At 39.8% G+C, this 22,832-nt stretch overlaps 1 protein-coding gene across 11 annotated transcripts in view; it reads right to left on the bottom strand.

The window, feature by feature from the left end:
- pde1cb (phosphodiesterase 1C, calmodulin-dependent b) overlaps positions 1–22,832 on the bottom strand; it is a 147,309-nt gene that overhangs the window by 40,348 nt on the left and 84,129 nt on the right. For all 11 annotated transcript variants that reach the window (XM_054769310.1, XM_054769311.1, XM_054769313.1 and 8 more), the window contains 2 exons: positions 2,682–2,795; positions 446–628 (listed from right to left, as the gene is read on the bottom strand). In XM_054769310.1, the coding sequence (XP_054625285.1) occupies positions 446–628; positions 2,682–2,795 (297 nt within the window). The remainder of the gene's footprint in view (positions 1–445; positions 629–2,681; positions 2,796–22,832) is intronic.

Below are 22,832 nucleotides of genomic sequence, written 5' to 3' on the forward strand. Positions count from 1 at the left end.
TAATTCACACTGACTGACATGAGCCAAGGAGTGAACATTACCGTTGACAGCCGAAAGAGGGCGATCTGGGCTTGTGACAACTATATGCAGCTCCTGTAAATCAGTGATTTGAATGAGATCGAAAGCTTGGTGAACTCACTGGTAACTTGCTTGTTGCACTCTCTGGCTTGTTAGAAGCATTTAGCCAATTCAGCCTCCCAGGTATGTTCTTCATGCCATTGTGTAGTTGTACAACGTGCCTTTCCAAATTAAATGTCTGTTCTTGAATTTTGTGAAAAAAAATTCTAAATTCAGGCAGCTTATTGTCCAGTGTAATGTATATTTGTTTTTTTTCCTTTCCATGATGCATTTTTGACTGATGCAATGAAAATACAGTATATACAATGAATATAAAGCTTTGTAGCGCATTATTATTATTATTGTTATTTTTATTTTTATTATTTACCTTTCAACAAATATTCCAGCCTGGACGGCATGGACAATGCTGCGGAAGCGAGGTTTCTCCTCATTGCGACGCAGCATCAGGCCCATCTGCCGAGTAAAGGTGGAGGCCAGCCAGTCCCGCACCTCTGAGGGTACTGACTCCGACTGGATGTCACTGAGCTCATCTTCTGTGTCCACCAAGCGTCTGAAAGAGTAGAGGTAAAATAGGGTAAAATAGATAACAGTCTGACAGGGGATCAACTGCCAAATCCTAGTGCACTGTCCATCAACTATCACCACATCTTACGTAACGTCCAAAGCACCCCCGGTTTCTTCAAAAGACCACGATGTGCTATTCAAATCCAATTGTGTGACATAATTCTCCTGGTCAACATGCGCTGTAAAAAGCCTCCGCCCCTCTGAACCAAAGACAAGCTGTGATAGCAAGGAGACAGCGCTAGCATCATGACCATAATTTATCATTGGATTGTTCATTCTCCTTCATCCTGGGGTGCTGGTGCCATCGCCGGCCCTAATCTGCTTGGATCCAGATGACGAGAGGTTTACATAATTCCATAATCTCGGACTGTGAAGCTGCAGTAAACTGTTGACATGCACTGACACACTCTCTAACCTTAGGGTGCGTTAATATGTGTCATTGTTGATTCCGTTCAAAAGAATTCTGTTGCGTTTGCTCTGCTAGTACAGTGAGTGTGAACGCAAACATCCCAAAAAATCCCAACCAAACAAATGGTCCGCTAGCAAGCAAACTCTGGTGTGGGTCTTTAAAAGTAGACTTTAGAAGCCTTTTGTGAAATCTAAGATGGTAAATACAGCAGGATATAAAAATAACCAATGTATTCAACCCAGTAGACGTGATTTTGGTTTGGAATGTTTGAGTTACATCATGTAATATTAGGGCTGGGCGATATGGACCAAAACTCTTGAGGAGATAACAGCATGGACAAGTTTCTTTGCATCTGGGAGGGTTAGAAGGCGACGGAGTTTGGAGATTCAAGATTCAAGAGTTTTATTGTCATATGAATAGTAAAACAGGCAGTTATACTATGCAATAAAATTCTTATTCTGTTCATTCTCCCAAGAAAAGAAAGAAAACACAAGAAAAAGAATAAGAACATAAGAAACATAAATACCACCATAAGAAACATAAATACCAATAAATTAAGCAACAATAACAGAAGAGACATTAATACAGATAAATAATACAAATAAATGAATAAATAAATAAGTAAATAAATAAAAGTGCTATGAGTGTGTGTTGTGTGCGACGTGTGTGAGTGCTTCGTTGAGAAGCTTGATGGTCTGTGGGTAAAAGCTGTTTGCCAGTGTTGTGGTCCTGGACTTCAAACTCCTGTAGCGTCTGCCTGACGGTAGGAGTGTGAATAATGAGTGTTGTGGATGTGTGTATGTTATGTTATGTTATGTAGATGGTAAAATGAGGTGTTGCACAGATGTCTTCTGTGATTGTTAAATTAACAGCTGTGGGTCAAACCAAACTCCAAGGTCGGGGGCCATCAAGGAGTGCCTCGGTTTTGTTGCTGTTTAGTTGGAGGAAGTTGTTGTTCATCCATGCCTTTATCTTCTCAAGGCATGTGGTGAAATGAGTCAGACCTACAGAGGGGCTTGGGACAGTTTTTTATCTATAGTTGTGTGTCATCAGCATAGCAGTGGAAGGACAACCCATGTATGCTGTTGAAGTGGCCGAGGGGTAGCTTGTAAGTGATGAACAATATGGGCCGAGAAATGACTCTTGCGGAACACCACATATGACAGGGAGCAGTCTAGACTTATGTCTACTCAGCAAAACACATTCTGTCCTGTCAGACAGGTAGAACTGCAACCACTGGATGACAGCACCTCTGAGGGAGGTTGGGATCAGGCCAGTCTGTAATGAAAGATTAACAGACTGGGTGGCAATTTGGCTCACAATGGGAAAGAGTGGCTTGAGGAAGGCAGTTCGAATGGGTTCCATTATGCAGGTGGAGCGATCTCATATGTCTCTCAATCTGATTAGGTCTGATCTCAATATGTCACAAAAGCTGCCCAATCAAGTCCTGTTCCTTACTGTTTTGCCTTTGGTTCCATGTTAAAGCTAAGCGAACCGCAACAAAGTTTGCACCAAGTATCTTTTTTCTTTATTATTTTTGGTCAAATGTGAATGACGCCTTTGTATACCCCACATAAAAAAATAAAAAGGAACCATCCCACATCATGTGTCCTAGTGAATGAAATCTCACCTGGTCTCCTCGATGTACACCGATTCCAACACAGAAGCCGCATACTCCAAGTTCTTCTTGAGGTCAGCCAGGGAAGCCTCTCCTCTCTCCAGCTGTTTGACCAGACATCTTAATCTAAAACAGAAATTCAACAGCCACTTCACAAATGGGATTAACTCCTCTGCCATCTTGACATGATACATTAATGTTTGCTGATATGAGATTCATGCACTCTGGCTCTGATGTTGTTTTCGACAAAGACATGTTAGTCTATATACAGCAGCAGGGAATAAGGGCCCTGAGGTCTATAAGATGAATGAAAGTGGTTTAGGAGCATGTGTAGTAAACAATCTTTAATCTTTAAATCAGGTCTAGTTTTGAAACGTCATCCCTATGGAGACCAGTCATACATAATGTAATTATGATGCTGAAAATACCGAAGTCTGATCCAGAAGACGACTTTCACTGTCACACAGCCTTCCACTTTTTAGCTTGTTCTGAATTGAGAGCATGTCAAGCTATTTGATGTGGGGGACTCTAATTATAACCAAGGCATTGATTTACTTAAACCACAGCGAGGAAGGGGCCTCATTCATAAACAGGTATTAGAGACAGGCTGTTATTCCCCAAAATTGGAAATCTCATTATACAGTTGGTATACTCGAGTTACATACAAGTTCCTTTCTTAGACTGTGATGTAAGATGGGTTTTGGTGTAAGTGGGAACTTATACCTATGGTAATGGTTTAATTTTATTTGAACATACATACAAGTTACAATGGAATACATCACACAGATATAGTACAATTCACAGTTCCACATGTCCAAAAGGAGTAGGAAGAAGCAAATCTTATTTAATCCTACTCCCCTATCCGTTTTACATCTGTTGCAGTACATTTATTCACTTCCTGTATGTCATGTGATCTTTTTTAATACATGCAAAAGTGATAAGTAATGTTTTAATGATAAGTAATGTTTTAAATTTAGTTTTTCTCTGAGATCACATTTCCTCTCTTGTAGAAAAGTATTTTTGGGTAACAGGTTACTGTTTGCTTTAGGCATAATTTTGGTTGTTTGCAAATTTACTAAATCAGGAAATTTTAACATTTGTGATTTTAGAAATAAAAGATTTGTATGTTCTCTATACACCGCATTATGGATTATCTGGATTATTATATTACTGATCTGAAGATTGCTTTTATAATTATTACCCCGTATCTCCACACAGTATGTTAGATATGGTAATACCAGAGAGCAGTAAAGAGCATGGAGCGATTTTTGGTCAAGGACAAATTTTGCTTTATTTAGTATTGAAGTATTTCTCGCTACCTTATGTTGTATATTTTTAATGTGAGATTTCCAGCTTGTTTTTTCATCTATTATGATGCCCAAAAATTCATTTTCGTTCACCCTTTTAATGTACACATCGTCAATTTGTTTTTGCGCTATTTTTATCAAACCATCTTTTTAGTATGGCTATTTATTCTGTGACTTTATTAATTAGCTTGTGTGCTTTCCCCAGAACAAAAAGCAGTAGTATCTGTAAATAATACTAACTTTAAGTCTTTCATCAAATTATATTCCATCCATCCATTTTCTATACCGCTTCTCCTCTTGAGGGTCGCGGGGGTATGCTGGAGCCTATCCCAGCTGACTTCGGGCGACAGGCGGGGTATCAAATTATATTATTATACCTAAATTAAGTCACTCACACTGTATACAGAACATGTAAAAGACATACAAAATACAGAAATAAAACACTAAATGCAAAAAAACAGTAATAAAAAAGGCAACATTTCCTTACTTTTACTTTTTGTCTTGCACACTGGAGGGTGTTGCAAGGGAAGGAGAGACAGGCTTATTGGGAAGAAGAGGTCTCAATCTCGAGACCACTACACTGCCTAGTTATCACTGCCATTTCATAGGAGCAGATCATTTCACATGTTCAAAGATACCATCTTTATCCTTCATGATGACGCGTTTCATGCATGCAGCCTGATGCATAACAGCCTCTTACGTGATCTAATTTGACTTCACTTTCACTTTTAAGTGCTGCTATATAAATATAGCACCTTATAATTTTTTAGCTTTAATAACGATTTGAAGTGCATTAGAAAGTGGAAAGGAAAATGTAGCTCTCTATGACCACATGGTCATTTCACAGCAAGCATACAGCACAACATAGTGGCCACAGAACCAATGTTGTAATAGTAGTAAGGAGCAAGCTGCTCAGCCAGCATTAATAACACTGATGAGTTGATTGTAAAGAACATGATGACAAGTGTAACACGCATAACTTTCACACCAACAGCTGAGTAGAAACAAGTGCATGCAGAGGTAGATAAAGCTGCTGGATGCTGCCCACTCAAGATACTTCAAATGCAAATGCAATTTATTGTGGACTTTATAAGAAAAAAACTACATCAGGAGGTTGCCTACAGCCACAGCTGTCAATGCCAATGTTTTCCCGGCGCTAATTAGAGTCCCTAGCGGTTATTGACTTTTGTAGACAGTTATATCTTCTTTGATCGAATGCCTACATTTATGGTCAAGTAATGCTGGTAATGTCGTTTTAGTGGGGTAATGTATTATTATTTATTATCAACGTTATATAATTTATTTCAATTTCAAAATTGGTAAATACAGGAAGTGCAAAAGCAAATGTATTAGCAATTGATGTGAAACGTTACGGGGGTAGGATTAAATATGCTTTGCTTCTTCCTACTCCTTTTTGGACATGTGGGACTGTGAATTGTAAGGTGATGTATTCTAATGTTACCTGTATGCATGTTCAAAATAAATTTAAACCATTACCATTACCAACTGCATTGGCATTTTGCATCTAATACTAAATAATGAGAGGCCGCAGGTCACTTGTTTCAGCCATGTTCAAGGTCTTAACACAAATGAGAGAAAAATAATTAAAATACAAATAAATATGTATTTTGTGCACTGCCACCTCTTGCAGGATACCACCTGCTGTGCCGGAGGTCATGTGTTTGTTGACAGTGACTGCCCACTATTGAGGCTATGCATGTTCTTGAATTATTAAGCAGATAGGTGGGAGAATAAAGAAGCTCTCATTGATTCCCTGACAGCGGCCATATATCCTGTCTTAATTAAAGGCTTCTGTGTATGGCAATCCTTCAGACTCATCTGTCAGGCAATTTTTTTTTGTGTACAACAGCCAGGAGAGGCTAATATTCACAGACATACATATGTTGTAGATGAAAGGAATGCTTCAAAAGATAAGCAAAAGCAATTTCCTATCTCAAGACATCATCGACACGCTGTATGGCTCTGCAAAAACAAGTAGGTACTGTAACTAAAACAGCAGCTTGACCGCCAATGCCCGACCCTGCCTGGCGGCTCATTGTTTTTACTTTATAGTTTTACCCGCACAAAAAGGTCAACAAATTAACCTTGCGAGAGCCCACACTCCTGGGAATTCTGGTTTATAATCTCACAAATCCATCATGTCAAGCTTCAGACTGATAAGAGCAGAGAGGACAAGGGGGGGGTGAAACTGCACGACCAATCAGCATCCTTTGAGGACGAAGTGGCGGCTATGCTTGTGGCTTAGTCATTGCACTGACAAAAAAAAGAAAAAGAAAACAATGACAGTCAACAAAGACATTAGCTGAGATGCAAAAAAACAAGCAGTTTTATCAGAATTGTCATGACTGGAAGGATTTAGCTTATTATTTGCTTATTTTTCCTTCCCATAACTCTTTCTTAGATTGATTTAACATGTCAAGTCTGGAGCTGATAACAGTAAAACCAACCCAGCCTGCTTTAAAAGCTTATATTTTACAGAAATATCTACAAGGGTAATGCTAATAAGTAGGAGTGGAACGGTACATGTATTACTAATCGGATTTTCCGGTATGGTAGCTACTTCAGAGGTTCCCACACTGTATACATTAAAAGTGAGGGACAGGAAGTGTAACTGCCTGGCACTTTAGTCATGTGTGTACTCGGTGAACAAATAAAGTCCAGCCATAGCACCAATGAGAAGCCAGAGCTTGAAAACCTTGTTCAGTGGTTAAAGTCTCCTTTTTGGGAACACTTGGCCTTCCCGGTGAAGTACGTAAACGGATAAAGACAAGACAAAAAGCAGTGGGGAATGGGGCCACAAGCGGGAACTTTTAGCGCTACACAACCAATAAGAAACAGTTTTTCACTTTTAAAATAACTAAAACTGTTTACACAAAATCTCAGCAGTTTATGTTTTGCATTTTCTTCACTTACTGTACCCAAAATGAACCGAAACGTAACCTTAAAACCAAGGTACGCACCGAACTGTGATGACGGAGTATCGTTGCACCCCTCCTAGGAGGGGTGGACCAGAAGCCTAGCGGCTGGAAGAATTAGTCAGCAAAAAATAAACGGTAGCTCAGTAATGTGGAGGTACTTCGAATTCAGAGCGTCTGTGTAGGCTCTCAGTAGTACAGGAGTTGTCCAACGAGGGAAAGGCTTCTTGAGACGTCATCTGTACTTCTGTGAAGAAGGTGTCGGATGTTTCGCTCCTCATCCGAAGAGCTTCGTCAGCGAACTAACAAGTGCTGGTAGCCTAGGCCTTAAATACAGTAAGAGTGGAAAGCAGTAAGAGTTAAAGCAACCAATCACTCTTTTGAGGACAGCGAGGTAAAGATTTTGGCCAAAGAAAACAGATGGTTTGAAAGAGGAGTAAAGGAAGCTATTTTTGTCAAACAACAGAACCCATCATTGAATCGGAATGGTGGTTTGAGGTTTAATTTGGACCCTGTGTTCAGCAGGTTACTGAGACCAAAACCCACAGCTCTTAGTCTTGCAAATGAGGTGAAGCCAGGGCCGAGCTAGAACAATAGATGCTAACGAGCCAGTATCAGAGTCGTTCATACCCAACTACAGGGAGCTACACTTCCCTTTTATCGGAGGTGCTAATGGCAGGAGAGGATTAGACCACAACTCCGCACAGTCTTAGTGTAAGGAACCAATAGGAGGAGGGTGTTGGCACACCAATTCCGCCCACTCTTACTGTATTTAAGGCCTAGGCTACCAGCACTTGTTAGTTCGCTGACGAAGCTCTTCGGATGAGGAGCGAAACGTCCGACACCTTCTTCACAAAAGTACAGATGACGTCTCAAGAAGCCTTTCCCTCTTTGAATTCAGAGCATAAAAAAACTCTTTTTCACCACCTTAAAACTTGGCACAAACTCCATTACGAGGAATGTGTGAAGCTGCGCGCTATCTGCCGCGCTCCTGTTGTGTTCCTGATGAAAGGCAAAGCAAAGCGGTGTGCTATTATAAAGAGGTGTCCTATCACATTGCAACAGTGGAAAAAACATCTTTAAAAACCTGCTGAAAACGATGGCCTCGCAATGTCCAGCGAGCTTGCAGTCACCATTATTTAGCACGACAAGCTCTACCACAAATGTACAGGAGGTCACACATACAGTTGCTAAGCCTGATGCAGTTGACAGGTTGGTGCTGGCACAAAATAAGGATGCCTAAAAATGTTTACCTAAAAAAATACTACTGTTCAATTGAAAGTATTTTTGAGTTGCTGACATTTGACCAATGTTTGACCAATGTCAGCAACTCCTCTTAAACAGGGTACTCCATCATATTTTGTTCTTTTGTTATTAGCTGAGGATTTGAGCATAGATAAAGATTTGTTATATGAAAGATTATATTGGACTTTTTCTATTCAAAAAGAGAATGGCCTACTTTATTTTAGAGCCTATTTTTAGATCATTGTTTTAATGTGCATCTTGCATGAAGCTTTAAAACTTCAAAAAACATCCTCATGTTAAGTATTTATTTTAATCAAACTTGACAAGCCTTTTTGGCTTTGATTTTGTCCAAACTCACTTTGCTTAAAAAATATCAGGATATATATTGCATATTGATATTCAACCTAAATATTTGGTCCATATCGGCCGGCCCTAACCCCTACTATAATCTATATATCTCCTCTCTGCTCGCCGCCACCAATTCCTGTGTTGTGGGCTGGCTATTTTAAGTCATAAGGAAGTGATTGCATGAAAGCCAGTAGCAGTGCGCATGTGAAATGGGTGCACTAATGATAGTTATTAAGAGCAGCTGTGTGCCACAGAGCCTCCCTGCTAATACGCAGGAACAGGAAGAAAAAAAAGATCTCTTGCCAGAAAATACCATTGGTGTACAACTCATTCAAAACGTTGTTGGGTATGTGCTTTATGGTTATTTTTTTCTCACAATCTTTTACAGGGGAACCTGTTTATGTTGACATATAGTAGCTGAAATGGAAGCTAGCCATTGCTTGCACATTTGCTTTTATTTATTTTTTTTTTATTGCGAAGGAAAATGGGTTATAATAAAATGATTTTTAAACCTATTGCAATTTGTTGACATGGCTTTCCTCCATTTGTGCATATTGTTATTTAGATTCTTATACTATTTTGTATTGTGTATTTTGTACTCTTATTTAACAGAGCTGCTGTGGTAATTTCCTTCCATGTCTTGACATGGACAAAGTTTTCTTCCATGCTCAAATCTGTCTTTTAAAGTCTTAACAATCTAAAAATACATAAAATGGGTGCATTTTGCTAGTTGCTGTGGCAGATGCCAGGTTAATATTGCCATACTTTTATTTTGAAGCTTAATTTGCACTCACCCGGAAGCCACTATGTGCGCATTTTAATTAGGTCTCAATTATTGCCATTAGAGAATCATCGGTAATCGGCCAAAAAAATTAACGCTTATTTTTCAGTAATGAAATGCAGATAATACGGCATTTTTCAGAAAAATTAATGATAGAGCCCGACCGATTAATCGTCAATTGACGATAATCGGCTGATTATAGCCATTAGCGAATAGAGCTACATGGCCTACGTCTGTTAGATTGGCAATAAGAAGAAAAATTATGTGAAAGTAAATATCTTAATTCATATAGACTGATTGTTATTTCGTAGAGCTTTATTGCTCTTTTGCATGTCATATTTTTGATTTATTTTATGCTCAAATTGTTACACGCAATTTCTGAAAATATAAATATTTGACAGCTGCAACAATTAATCAGAGAATTGATGATGAATTGATTATCCAATTAATCGACAACTATTTTGGTATTCAATTCATTGTTTTTTTTATTTTAAAATGTAAATATCCTCTGATTTTAGCCTCTCAAATGTGAATATTTTGACATTTTCTTAGTCATCCATGCAAGCGGATTATCTTTGTTAACTTTGTCTTGTAGGCAACACAAGATATTCACACACATCAGCTTTGACTTTGGAAAACAGCGATGGACATTTTTGCCTCTTTTCTGATATGTTGCGGACCAAACCACTAACTGTTTGTGTTTGGTTCACATTTATTTGGTCTGTCTAGGGCCTAACCGGTTACTCTACAAGCAACAAACAACAAACTTCAATCGACTAGAAGAAAAGAAAATAATCGTTAGGTGCTGCCTTAATTTGAAAATAGCAAAATGTTCTCCCTTTAATGTACAGTATATCTTTGTAGCAAGTGTTTGGAACTACATTGAAGCCACCAAAAGCAGGTATTTTTTAATTGAAAAATGTAAAAATTAAAATTGGCCAATATATCGGTCACCGGAAATTTTTATTCCCTATTATTCCAAACACCCTAAAAACACCCTAAACACCCTAAAAACACCCTAAAACCTAAAAACACCCTAAAAAAAATAAAAGCAATAAATACAATAAATAGGTAAAAATAAAAAGTAGGATAAATAAAACCAATTAAAACTAAAAAGAAAAGAATAAAAGACACCGATGACCGCACAACTCACGCTGAGGTAAAAGCCAGAGAATAAAAGTGAGTTTTAAGACAAGACTTAAAGTATTCAAGTGTGGGGACCATTTTTACATGAGGGGCGGGGAGAGTGTTCCACAGCTTGGGGTCGACTACAGAAAAGGCCTGGTCTCCCCTGGTCTTAAGTCTCGTCTGGGGCACCACTAGTTGGAGCTGGCCTTCGGACCTCAATGTGCGCGCTGGAGTGTAAATTTGGATGCGGTCTGAGATGTATTGAGGGACCAGTCCATTCATTGCCTTAAAAACAAACAATAAAATCTTAAAATCAATTCTAAAACAAACAGTCCTACAATTGGGGTGATGTGCTCCCTTTTTTTGGTTCCTGTTAAAAGTGCATCACAGTAGTCCAGATGTAATGAAACAAAAGCATGCATGACTTGTTCGAAATGTCGCAAAGATAAAAATGTTTCAATTTCAGATAGATGACAAAAACAGGATTTTACAACGGCGTTTATCTGTTTAAGTTTAATATCACTGTCTATTATGACGCCAAGAAACGTGGAAAGAAATCCTTAAAAGTTCCAGAAAGATCCTACAGTATGTAATGCCAGTTGCCATTTGGCAAAAAAAAATAAACACAAATTCCTCTTCAGCACTGTAGCTAGGCTAACAAAGTGCCATTGCACCATCGTTTGTATTTGTATTATTTATCTGTATTAATGTCTCTTCTGTTGTTGTTGCTTAATTTATTGGTACATATGTTTCTTATATTCTTATTCTTTTTCTTGTGTTTTCTTTCTTTTCTTGGGAGAATGAACAGAATAAGAATTTCATTGCATAGTATAACTACCGGTTTTACTGTGCATTTGACAATAAAACTCTTGAATCTTGAATCTTGAACCCATCCATCCCTATTAGCAGTAGAATAGAATAGTGGCAATAGAATTGCCACTATTAGACACCAAATAAACCACCACCCCTCACCATCTGATGTTATACATGGTGGCCATAGAGGAAACAGTAATGACTGACACACCTAAACAGTTTTTGCTCCATCAACTTTTCCAAACCAGTACTACCCGCTTGCTCAAGGATGTTCTTCCTTTGGTTAACACAGCTCTTCTCAAGATAATCAGTATGTCGCTACTGACATGCGATGTACCACAATAATTCAAAGTGGCTGTAATCAAACCGCTTCCAAAAAAACCTATTTGTCATCAATCCAAGTAATGCCCAGCCTGGCAGGTCAATATGGCTCTGACAGCTGAGGTCCAGAAGGATCTGCTGGAAAAACCTGACCTGCCGAAGATGTGCTTTAATCACACGTCACATGACAGGTGCTGGAAAGCCGCACGATGTTTGACATACCGCCGTGACCTTTGTGTGGTAACCACAGATGGAAGTTGCACCAGAGAAGCAGAGCAGGGGAGCCTCATACTACAGCTAGCCACTTTAGAGGGACATGGAGGTGGGCCCACAACAGATGTAAGCACGGTTGTGGCGCAAGCCAGACTCCGATTCCATCTGTTAAACCGATCATCTTTAGCATTGATTAGTGATGAGTACTTATACATTTTAGACTTTAAAATGATTGATTAATGATTGTATTAGGCATACTTAGGGCTTAAACTCAGATTGTGACTTTAGCATTTAACTTGTTAGCTTCCATCGCTTGTCAACAATGGCAACTGAAGAGAGAAGGAGAGGTTTCTGGAGCTGAATCTAATCTAATAATTACAACAGTCACTTTTATTGCAAATATTCATCTGAAATCGAAGGAGAACATCAATGTCATGCTAGCAGGAGGGTCTGGTGGGCGATGTGCTAAAAATGTAAATATTATGGACCTATTAATTACCCGTGGATTTTCGCCATTCACTGCTAGGCGTGGAAGGTAACCCCATGAAAATCGGGATCTACTATATTCTTCTTTTGTATGTAGTAAGCATAACTTATCTTCTATATGACAGGAGCAAAGTGTTAGCCTACATTCCATGTATTCTTTATTCAAGGTTCGATGGTCTATGTTGTGATGTCATGTGCTGTGTGCGCCATATATCAGAATCAATACGGTGACTTACTGGTCTGTCTGGTCCATCTGGTCTGGGGCATCTTTTTCAGGTTATTTTGGGTAGGTGGAAAAAAGTTTCTATCACTGCAGGGTTTTGTTAGCACTAACAATTCTTGGTTCGTTGTGATGCAATCTCTTGGAGCAAGTCCTCCTCGCCATACACACAAAGCCTTTCCATCGATGGTAACACTGTATGCCACTCAGTGCAGCAGAAACACTCCATTTCTGTCAGCATGGCTTGGAAAGCTCCACATTTACATCACCAAGTCATGCCGGTGGCCGCAGTGGTCACCATACTTTTTGAGACCAAGATCCCTGGTGTCAGCCGTGAACCTGCACAAGACCTACCCCACCAACCCCACCCCCAATAACCCCTGTGCTATATGCTATCAAAGGGTGTGCTAATGTTTTAATGTATTACATGTCATGATTAAGGACTTTTATTTGCCATTAAAGATTGTTTTGTTGTTATGGGCCACTTAAATATTACTGGTGGTTGACTTATTCTTACACTTGCGTGGCCACTAAGAATGTCAAATTGTTTCTCAAAACATTGCTTGTACAGTTACAGATTCTGATTCGATTTCTACTCATTTTTATTTATTTAAAACAACGACAAATGAAAAGTCAAACAGCATCCCTGGAACAGATGATGTAAAAAAATGTATTTTGTCAAAAAAAAACACTCTAGCCATGAAAATATGTGATGTGTTTGTCCCAGCTCATAATAAAAACAAGTCATTTTCAGCCTTGACAAGAGTATTTTCAACAGAGCAGGAAGAAAGGGGGCGGGGGGCATAATGGGCAGCCGAAGTGAACCAACGCAGCAGCGGGATGCAGAAATTGTTCAGTGCATGTGTTCCAATGACATTCCCGCCTAGATGGTGTATAATCAATAGCCCAGGGTCAATGTAATCACCAGCGGAGATTAGCGTGCGCTCGGCAACACACACAGCTTTTTCCACTGATAAGACTGTAAAAACACCACATCTGAGTCGAGCCGCGCAGCCACACGCCCTGCAGCCTCCACTGTGATTGGTGCCTGCGCCCGTCTCATCAATAACAGACTTCCTGGGCATCTACATCCAAGACAAGATAAATGGCAGGAAGCAACAACTCTAATCAAAAGTTGGTGTGTGACCAGCACAAAACCACAGCGATGCTTATTTATCCTTTTTCCTCGCAAAATAAAAGTCAGAGCGCTTTTTGTGTGTTATGTTACGTAAATACAAATTATAAAGCGACACCCACACTTCACTTTTGGGAGGCGAGCATCTCCAGTAGCGCAGACTAAATGACTGTTGATAATGAAATGACATTACCTTCTTTTGTGTGTGCAGGCAAGCACGCTTTGTTGAACAACGACGGTGACTCCTTGAACATTTCCGATATCGGTTCTAAACAAAGCCTTTCCCGTGGGAGGCTGCTGATGACAGATGTGACAAGACCGGCGGAGGGTGTGGGACAGAAGAATCCTTAAAAAAGATCAGTGGTTGGCTGAATGCAGCCCACTCGTGTCAAAGTCTCAATCAAACAGCAGCAAAAGAAATATTGAGTATGCGTGCGATACTCACACATTGTAAGTCAAATGGATGAATATCAGTGTTTCCATCATCATCCCTGATGATTTGGTCGTCTCATAATATACTCCTTTTTAAACTGAGCTATACTGGGCATACATGACAAAATATCATGAATAAACGAATACAGTGGAACCCCGGTTCCCGTACGTCCCTGGTAGCGTACAATATGGCACACAAAATGTAGCGTACAAAATGTCTTGGTTCGCAGCTTGCTAATACATGGAATACAGCATTTGCTAACATACTTACGCCACAGGTCTAAAACATGTTAACACAAAGCATGTTTTTATAGTTTTACAATTCTAGTTTTACGTGCATTAAACTATTCTAAATGCATATAAATGACGAATGAAAGCCATAAATGCCCATTTAAGCTTACCGCAATATCCAGTGTACGCTACTTTTTTCTCACACTTTGAACCCTGCAGCTTCTACAGTGATGCGGCTCATTTGTGGTCGTGTTCTGGTATCACAACATCGCGTGTGCTTTAGAGCAGTCATTTTGCGCGAGGTGCATGTGATGCGGCTTTCAGGTTGAAGGCGATAATTCTAGTGGCGTTAGCTCAGGTCTGCTAGTGGATCTTGACAGCGTTGAGTGGTGTCAGGTGGTCCGATGTCGCATGTGGATTTTGGGGGGCTGGACTTTCTGTGTGCTGGGGAGGACACCATGGGCTCGGGGTGGGGGTGGCGCTGCGAGCGACAACGAAAGAGGGAGAGATATTGGCGGCGTGTGTGGTGAGGGGATTGTGGAGCAAAACATGAAGGTGATGTCAGTGCTGATCTCGCTGCCACATTGTGTCTTTGTCAACAATCACATCTTCAATGAAGGTATATGTCTTTTCTACATGTAAAACTACAATTGGAAAATTATAGAAATGTGCCTTGTGGTAACATTTTTGGCTTTCTGGACTGGTTTATTTCTGATGGAATTTTTTTTCCCATTAGAGTGTTGTGAACTTCTAGCCCAGTGTTCGCTAGCATGCTCCTATATCATGCCATGTACTGTATAATTTAGCATGTAAACATGAGTAAAACAACTAAAATGCTAACATTCTAAGTACACCACTACAGTATCTGTATCTGTATCTGTATCTGTTCACCCATCTAAATTATCCGTATCAGTACTCGAAGTGGTCATGGTTTAACCGGAACTGGGTGGGCTTAATTTGGCACATTATTGTAAGTCTGAAATTGACATGGATTGATCAGAAGTTGCTATATTTATTGTTTATTATTCAGCTATATGTGTACTGTGTATGTGTATAAGAGATCTGTACAACTTTATTATTATTATTTTTTTTTACAGATCTGTGTGAAGCTGGTGGTTCATACAAACACCCATTGATGGCAAACAGGGAAATAATAATAATATAATAATACAAGCAAAGTTTGCCAACTGACTTAAGTTCACCAGCCAAACTATAAGCAAGCAAAAAAAAAAAAAAAACAGCAGTGACTGACGCACGAGCCATATACAGCTTTCTTGTGAAATGCACGGCGTAAGTTACGAAACAAGTTTAAAATTGCAACGTGCATACTGCAATGCATTGAGACGGGTGGAATATTTGACCACGCTTATGCATAAAATGTAGTATGATAGCAATACAGGCAGAATGTTTGATGCAGCTCTTGTGCAGGTGACCTAATGTTGTGGCCGGTCAATGCAGGTTACTGTTACCACTGTTTGCATACTGCCAACTGAAAATTAATCTGAAAATTAACAAAATTATTGTATGGTAGGTAGCACAGCTGTTTTATCTGTTTTGTGATGACTTCATGGAATCAGACAAAAATACATTTCAAAGAAATGCGGTCATGATACACCAATTTAGACATGAGGAAATACAATACTAAGATGCTAACAGTTTGCATGCTAGCACCTAGCAAGATAGCACTGTATACCAAAAGTGCCAAAGCAGTTCTAGTGTCCCTACATCATGCCATGCATGTAGAAATTACTAAATTAGCTAAAATGCTAACAGCTAGCATGCTAGCACCTAGCATCATAGCAGTAAGTCCCAAAAGTGTCCATGAAGGTCAATAGTGTCCCCAGCTAATAGTGTGCATGGTATCAGAATTAGTATAGTAATAGTGTATTTCTGTGTGAACCTATGTCTGAAATGTGGTGTACCTAATGAACTGGCCCAGTGTACCTAATCAGTTGGCCCATCTTTTTACTCTTTCGTTAATACCGTCGCCATGGTTACACAAAATGTCCACTCTGCTCCGGAACCACACTAATGTGACTGTTTGTTCTGCATTAATCGCACAAAAGTGGAAGAAAGTGACTGTGACTAACATGCTAATAAGAATAAGATATAATAAATAATACAAATAACTAAAGAAGAAAAATGAATAAATGACTCTTATGCAGCCATCGCCATTATTAACATTAACATTATTAGTAAACAAAGGTGGGTAACTGTTGGACATTGACTTGTTAATTTTAAACCACACAGCCTTTTGGCTGCCCCCTGGGCATTGCAGTATGGGTAAGAAAACCCTGGGACTTCTAGTGTTAATTCATTTGTCATGTCATGTATGAAGTAAAATCTTTGAGGTTTAGTACTGGGGAGATTTCAGCAATGTACTCAGATTTTAAAAATGCATTAAGACGTCATTGTGCCGCTCCTAAAACACTGAAACACTCGGGCAAATACACATCTGCTGCGCTTCAGATGCAAAACTGTGTGAGGAAATGAACTTACGCAAATTCTTGCCTCTTGCAAGCGTCAATGAAAAGCAATGGATCGTTTGCCACCGACAGCAGAAGGTGGGTGTTTGATTTACCAAGCAGCCAAGTCATCATTTTAAAAGGTTGGTTCATCTGCCATATGGGCTTTTAGCGTCATGCTCAGCTCTGCATCTTATTTTCCAAGCTACATGTGAAAAAAAGCTACATCAATTCTGGCTGCACACCCAGTATCTATGGGTACAATGTTTTAAAGGACTGCAACTGGCTCAAAATTACATTTTTTTAATCCAAAAACAACAAGAAAAACACCACCAACATATGCTACCAATAATGATTTAAAAGAACAAATTGTACAAAAAAATGTCGCCATTTTTCACACATTTTACGAGTTAAAGTGAATGAGATTTGTCCTTTGGCGTTAATGGCTGTCAGTCATGCCAGTAGAGTGTACAAACATACGCACGCACGGTCTCAGCCAAGCGATTACCATGTCGCAGTCATGGATGCAGAGAAAAAAAGTACAAGAGAAAGCGTTCAAGTGCGAGTCAGCAAAAGCTCCGACTATCACCTGTTGGTGTCACACAAGCTTTGTCAAAGAATCCGGGAGACAGTTATCTTGGCAGACACTGGTGCCAATGGTCTGAGGAAAACAATTCTAAAAAGGGGACTAGCGATGAAGGGCGACTCTCTGTCCTTCTGGTCAGGAAGCCACAGGAGGACATTAGGAGGGACATCTAGCCCGGATATCCGAAGAATGTGAAATTATTCTGTCGGATTTATTTTTCAATACATTTTGTAAATCTAATACCAGTGTGTGAGTCTTCTTTCCTTCTCATAACTAGAGATTAACAAACACGTAAGGGGAGGTGAAATTGGTTCAATTCATTTTCTAGTGGTTCAGTGGTCCTTTTGACCTTTAGTAGGTTGCGGAAAATTGTTACTGATTTATATTATGACTCGGGGTGTCAAAAGAAAGAATTATCCATCCATTTTTTATGCCGCTTTTCCTCACTAGGCCCACGGGGGTATGCTGGAGCCTATCCCAGCTGACTTCAGGCGAGAGGCGGGCTACACCTTGGACTGGTCGAAAATAAATAATGAATTACAATTAATTATTGTCATAATTACTGCATTATTTTTTTATCGTGTTAATCTCATTTTTAATCTCTAACGTTACTCTTTCAGTATGCAAATTGCCTTTTTATAAAATGCGTTTTTAAGCATTGGGCTTCTTGTGCGAGTTGGTGGAGGAGGAAAACAATGGTCAGTCACACCCTGAAGTGGACACTGACTGGCTGCCATTGTGTTTTGGCTTATTTAGCAAAAGCTGATAGGCTGCCATTGTAGTTGGGAGGGCAAGGTGAGGAGCGGGAGGAGCGAAGCGTATAGGTGAAAATACATAGAAGCATGTGAGAGTTGTTGGTCCAGTGAACGGGAAATTTTACATACCATAAAGGTAATGTAATATGCCCTTTTGTAAATATGTTGCCTACCACCAAAGCAGCTGGCGAACCATCGTATTGCTTATACGTCTGTCAAAATGTGGTCGACAGGCTGGCGAATGCTCTTGCCAAGTGGATAGTGGAGAACTGCAGGCCAATAAAATAGTAGAAGACGAGGGGTTAACAGGTGTCGCAAACAGCGTCCAGTGACCCATCATTCAAGCCACCGTGCAGGACTAACACTCAGCAGGATGTACGACGGCAAAATCTTTCAATCTATCTTTCTTATTTCTCTAACAACCTTATTCGGAAAGATGTTGTGGAATGGCTAGTGTTGCACAGTGTAGCTAACACACACAGCCTTAAAACATATATAATCATTGTAAAAAAATGAAGTTCGCTACTTCGCAGATTTCACTTATTGCGGGCTATTTTGGGAAACGAAGGGACACTCTATTGCAAAAGTTCCTGTTAAAATCCAGAGTCAACCATAACAGAAAAGAATGAAACTAGCATCAGACAAAAAAATGACATAGTATACAACAGGGGTCACCAACCTTTTTGAAACCGAGGGCTACTTCCTGGGTGCTGATTAAGGCAAAGGGCTACCAGTTTGATACACATTTCTGATACAGCCAATTTGCTCAATTTAGCTTTAAGTATATGTTATTATTAATAATGAATGGTATTTAGCTATGTGAAGACACTGATTATGTTAATGATTTTTCACAAAAAATATCAACAATGATAACAAGATAGGAAATAAATTCATATCAATATGCAGCACTTTATTTCTATATTTTCAAGTTTCAGTGTTTTTCAAATTGAACATTTTCAAATCATCACTTCTACAACAGTCCGAGGAAATCACAATGTACCGCCGAAGAATTTTTAACATTTTTAACAAACACCCTGCACAAGCCTAAGAAAAAAAAATGCACTTAACAGTTGTGTTATCATATGTTACATTTTACAAACACATTTAACAAATCATGAATGACACATTTTGAACTGGACACCAAATCTGGTATCTGTTTCTTTGTCAGTTAGTGGGAAGCCTGGCATTGCATGCTCTCCACCAGTGTGCTGTACTCTGGTGTGGAACTTGACACTGTCTTGCAGATGTGTAGATGTGCATCAGTGAGGCGTGTTCTGTGTTTGTTCTTGATGCAGTGCATGTCAGAAAGGGCTGATTCACAAAGATAGCTTGAACACTCTTCTTACCATTGTCGATGCACCCAGTTCAACATCAGAGAGAGTGGAGATTACATCGGTTCCGTACTTCTCGTCTTCAAGCACAGTTTTAGCAATTATCATCATTGCTTCTTTGACAACAGCCCCATCTGAAAATGCCTTCTTTTTCTTAATCAAGAATTGCGTAGCTCTTAATGAGGCTTCGGTTGCTTTCCGGGAGCTTTTCACCGGTCTCGTAAAAAAAGATTGCTGTTTACTCAGAGCTGCCTTTAAATCGTGAGCTTTTTGTGCTCGTAGTGCGCTGCCCGGCGGGTAGTTAGCATGGTAGCTTGTGTGGCAAGTTGTGAAATGTCTCTCCACTGTCGCTACAATCGCCACGCAAATGAGACACACGCAGGCTCCTTTCTCAGTGGTAAAAAAAAAACTCTACCTCCCATTCATCGTGAAAATGATCTTTCTTTTTTCTGCCATCATCATCTTTTTGCTGCTCCACAAACGCTACGTATTGGGCCTATGCACAACACTGACCCTTGAACTATAGTAGGTCAGAGTTCATTTATATTAATCACATTTTAAAAAATAATTATTTAATATATTGTCATTTCCAGTTCACATGTAAGTGTGATTTAATCAAAAAAAGCAAACATAAAATAAATAGATACGTGATACGTGTTACTGATACGTGTGGTTATTTGAGCTAATTTTAGAACAGGCCTGCGGGCGACTCATGTGGGCGACCTGGTGCCCGCGGGCACCACGTTGGTGACCCCTGGTATACAATATGTATGAAGTTTTGCCTCATGTATCTTTTGGTTATGTGTGTGAAAGTGTTTGCATTATGTTTCCCCCCCAAATCTCAACTGTGTTTTCTTTAATCCCGGTGAGCAATTTGCGAGTTGTGGACAAAGTCATTTTTTCTGCAAGGAAATAAAACGCAGCCAAGAGCTTAATGGAGCGTGGTCGGACTGTGTCACGGTTCGAGCAGCGGCAGCATCATCACAGCATGACGGAAGACCATTGCTCAGTATGTCAATGATTCTTCCTGAGCAACACGTCCAAAGTTTGACATTTGAGTTCAAAAAAGTATAATAGGTATAATAGTCAAACATCAGGAGCACTTTATATAGATGCCTGATCAACATTTTAACATTTTACGACCAGTTGAAAAATTGCAAGAATTTACATTTTGCATTATTGGATCTTAAGGAGGTTCTAAGTAGAGATTAAAAATGCAAAAAACATTTTTGATTAAGCAATTTATTACTAACAACTCATCCATCTTCTATGCTGCTTATCCTCACTACGGTCACGGTATGCTGGAGCCTATCCCAGCTGACTTTGGGCTAGAGGTGGGGTGCATCCTGGACTGGTTGCCAGTCAATTGCAGGGCACATATAGACAAAAAAACATTCACACTCACATTCATACCTATGGACAATTTCTAGTCTCCAATGAACCTGACATGCATGTTTTTGGAATGTGAGAGGAAGCCGGACTATCCGGAGAAAACCCACGCACGCACAGAACATGCAAACTCCACAGAGAAATGCCCAACGGAGATTCTAAACTAAATCTTCCAGATCTCCTGACTGTGTGGCCAACAAGGCAACCACCAGACCACCGTGCCTAAGAGGTCCTTTGCCAGGCGGGCACTGTGAACTGCAGCATTGTCCAGTTGAAAAAGCCAGTCATTACCACACAGACGAGTACCTTCAGTCATGAGGGATGCCTCTTGCAACATCTCCACATCTCACATCTCCAATGTATCTTACTAATAACAAAGTATTCTTTAGAATATGGCAATAAGGGCCAACAAAAAACAAGCTGTGGGCCAAAAATGGTCCCTGGGCCGCACTTTGGACAACCCTGGTGTGAATGATTATTACAGTATATTAGTAGTCAAGTTTTTTATTGGTTGAAGATACTGATACTTTGTGCAAAAACACGTAATGTGTCTGGTATTTTATAAAAAGTAGTGTATTTCAAACCATAGCATACCTGATAGAATAATGAGTATAAGGATCAGAGTAATTTATTTGTTTTAAACTCTGAAGTACATTGTGGTCGCAGCTTACTCCTTGCTGACTAGTTATTCCACCGCAGATGCTGTCGCTTGGACCGGAGCCGTCAGGCTTCTGCTCTGCCTCCCTCCCTCATTCATGCAGGGTTGAGAGAGATACAGCGCAAATCCATTCTATATCGATATCAACGATCTGGTTGGTTTTGATATGCTGCTTAGCGTAAATAGCGATATTTTAAAAATATCGATATATCGCCCAGCCCGGCTATAGGGGTATTATTTCATGCCAAGAGGGCCCAAATAATGTTAAAAACTGCCAAGATTTTTTTGGCAAAAATGAACTTATCACAGTAGGGTCTAGAACCACTTAATCGTGATAAACAAGGGATTATTGTACCTCTATTACATATATGCTAGCCTATCTTCCAAAGCATTTTGACCACAACCCATAGGCGGCGCCATAAATGTCATTTATAGTCGTGAAAAAATGAGGGCACAACTGGACTGTTTAGAGGAGTCACTGCATAAACAGCATAAAATGGGTATTCTGAACGCTGCCTTTAATATTGTAATTGTGACATTTTACAGCTCTTACTTTGTGTGAAGGGCTAACAAAAAAGCCAATGTTGCACTTTAATAAAAAAGCAAGAAATGTTAGAAAGCACCCAGATAACATACAATAATACAGAAATAATACAGATAATCCTGAGCGTATTCAAATGCAGCAGACAGTCAAATTAGAGGAATAAATGGCGAAAGTTTCAAAAAGCGCACGGTGTAATCAGCTGAGTTCAGTGGCCTGACATAAAACAAACCATCTGCATTAATTGACCTCAACAAGGAGCTATAGCTCCACAATTCACACTGGGACAGGATGATCATAGCCGAAATGGAACATGCACACCTCGCGACCTTATTTCTAGTCTTTCACCATATCTACATTCCACCCCCACCTTGTCTCTATGCTATACTGTATGTGTCCATACAGCACAGAAGCTGCAACACCCACCATATGTTTTGTCCCTTAACGTAACCAAAACCTGACATTCAATGGTGTGCTTCTAGGAGATATTTCAATCCAAAGAGCACACAACAAAATAAAAATCATCAACCATAATCTGAAACAAATCCGCACTCTTGACTTGCCTCCAGCAGGCATACCGTCAGTACAGTACTAGCTATCCTGTCAAACATGCACTCTCCTGTGACATGTCGCAGCGCTGGAGTATATAATCCCAAATGCACATTGGTGCACTTGTTGTGTAATCCCTGAGATTAAAACATGAATGACCTGGCCCCTGGAGGTGGGCGTGGGAGGGTGGGGAGGTGGTGTTTGGGGCAAGCCAAAGAGACATTTTAAGAGGGTGTTGACACTGGCGCCAAGTCAATAGAAGTATAGTGGGCCACCAAACTGAAAGACAATAC

This window comes from Dunckerocampus dactyliophorus, chromosome 2 (assembly GCF_027744805.1).
Source record: "Dunckerocampus dactyliophorus isolate RoL2022-P2 chromosome 2, RoL_Ddac_1.1, whole genome shotgun sequence".
NCBI classification, from domain to species: Eukaryota; Metazoa; Chordata; class Actinopteri; order Syngnathiformes; family Syngnathidae; genus Dunckerocampus; species Dunckerocampus dactyliophorus.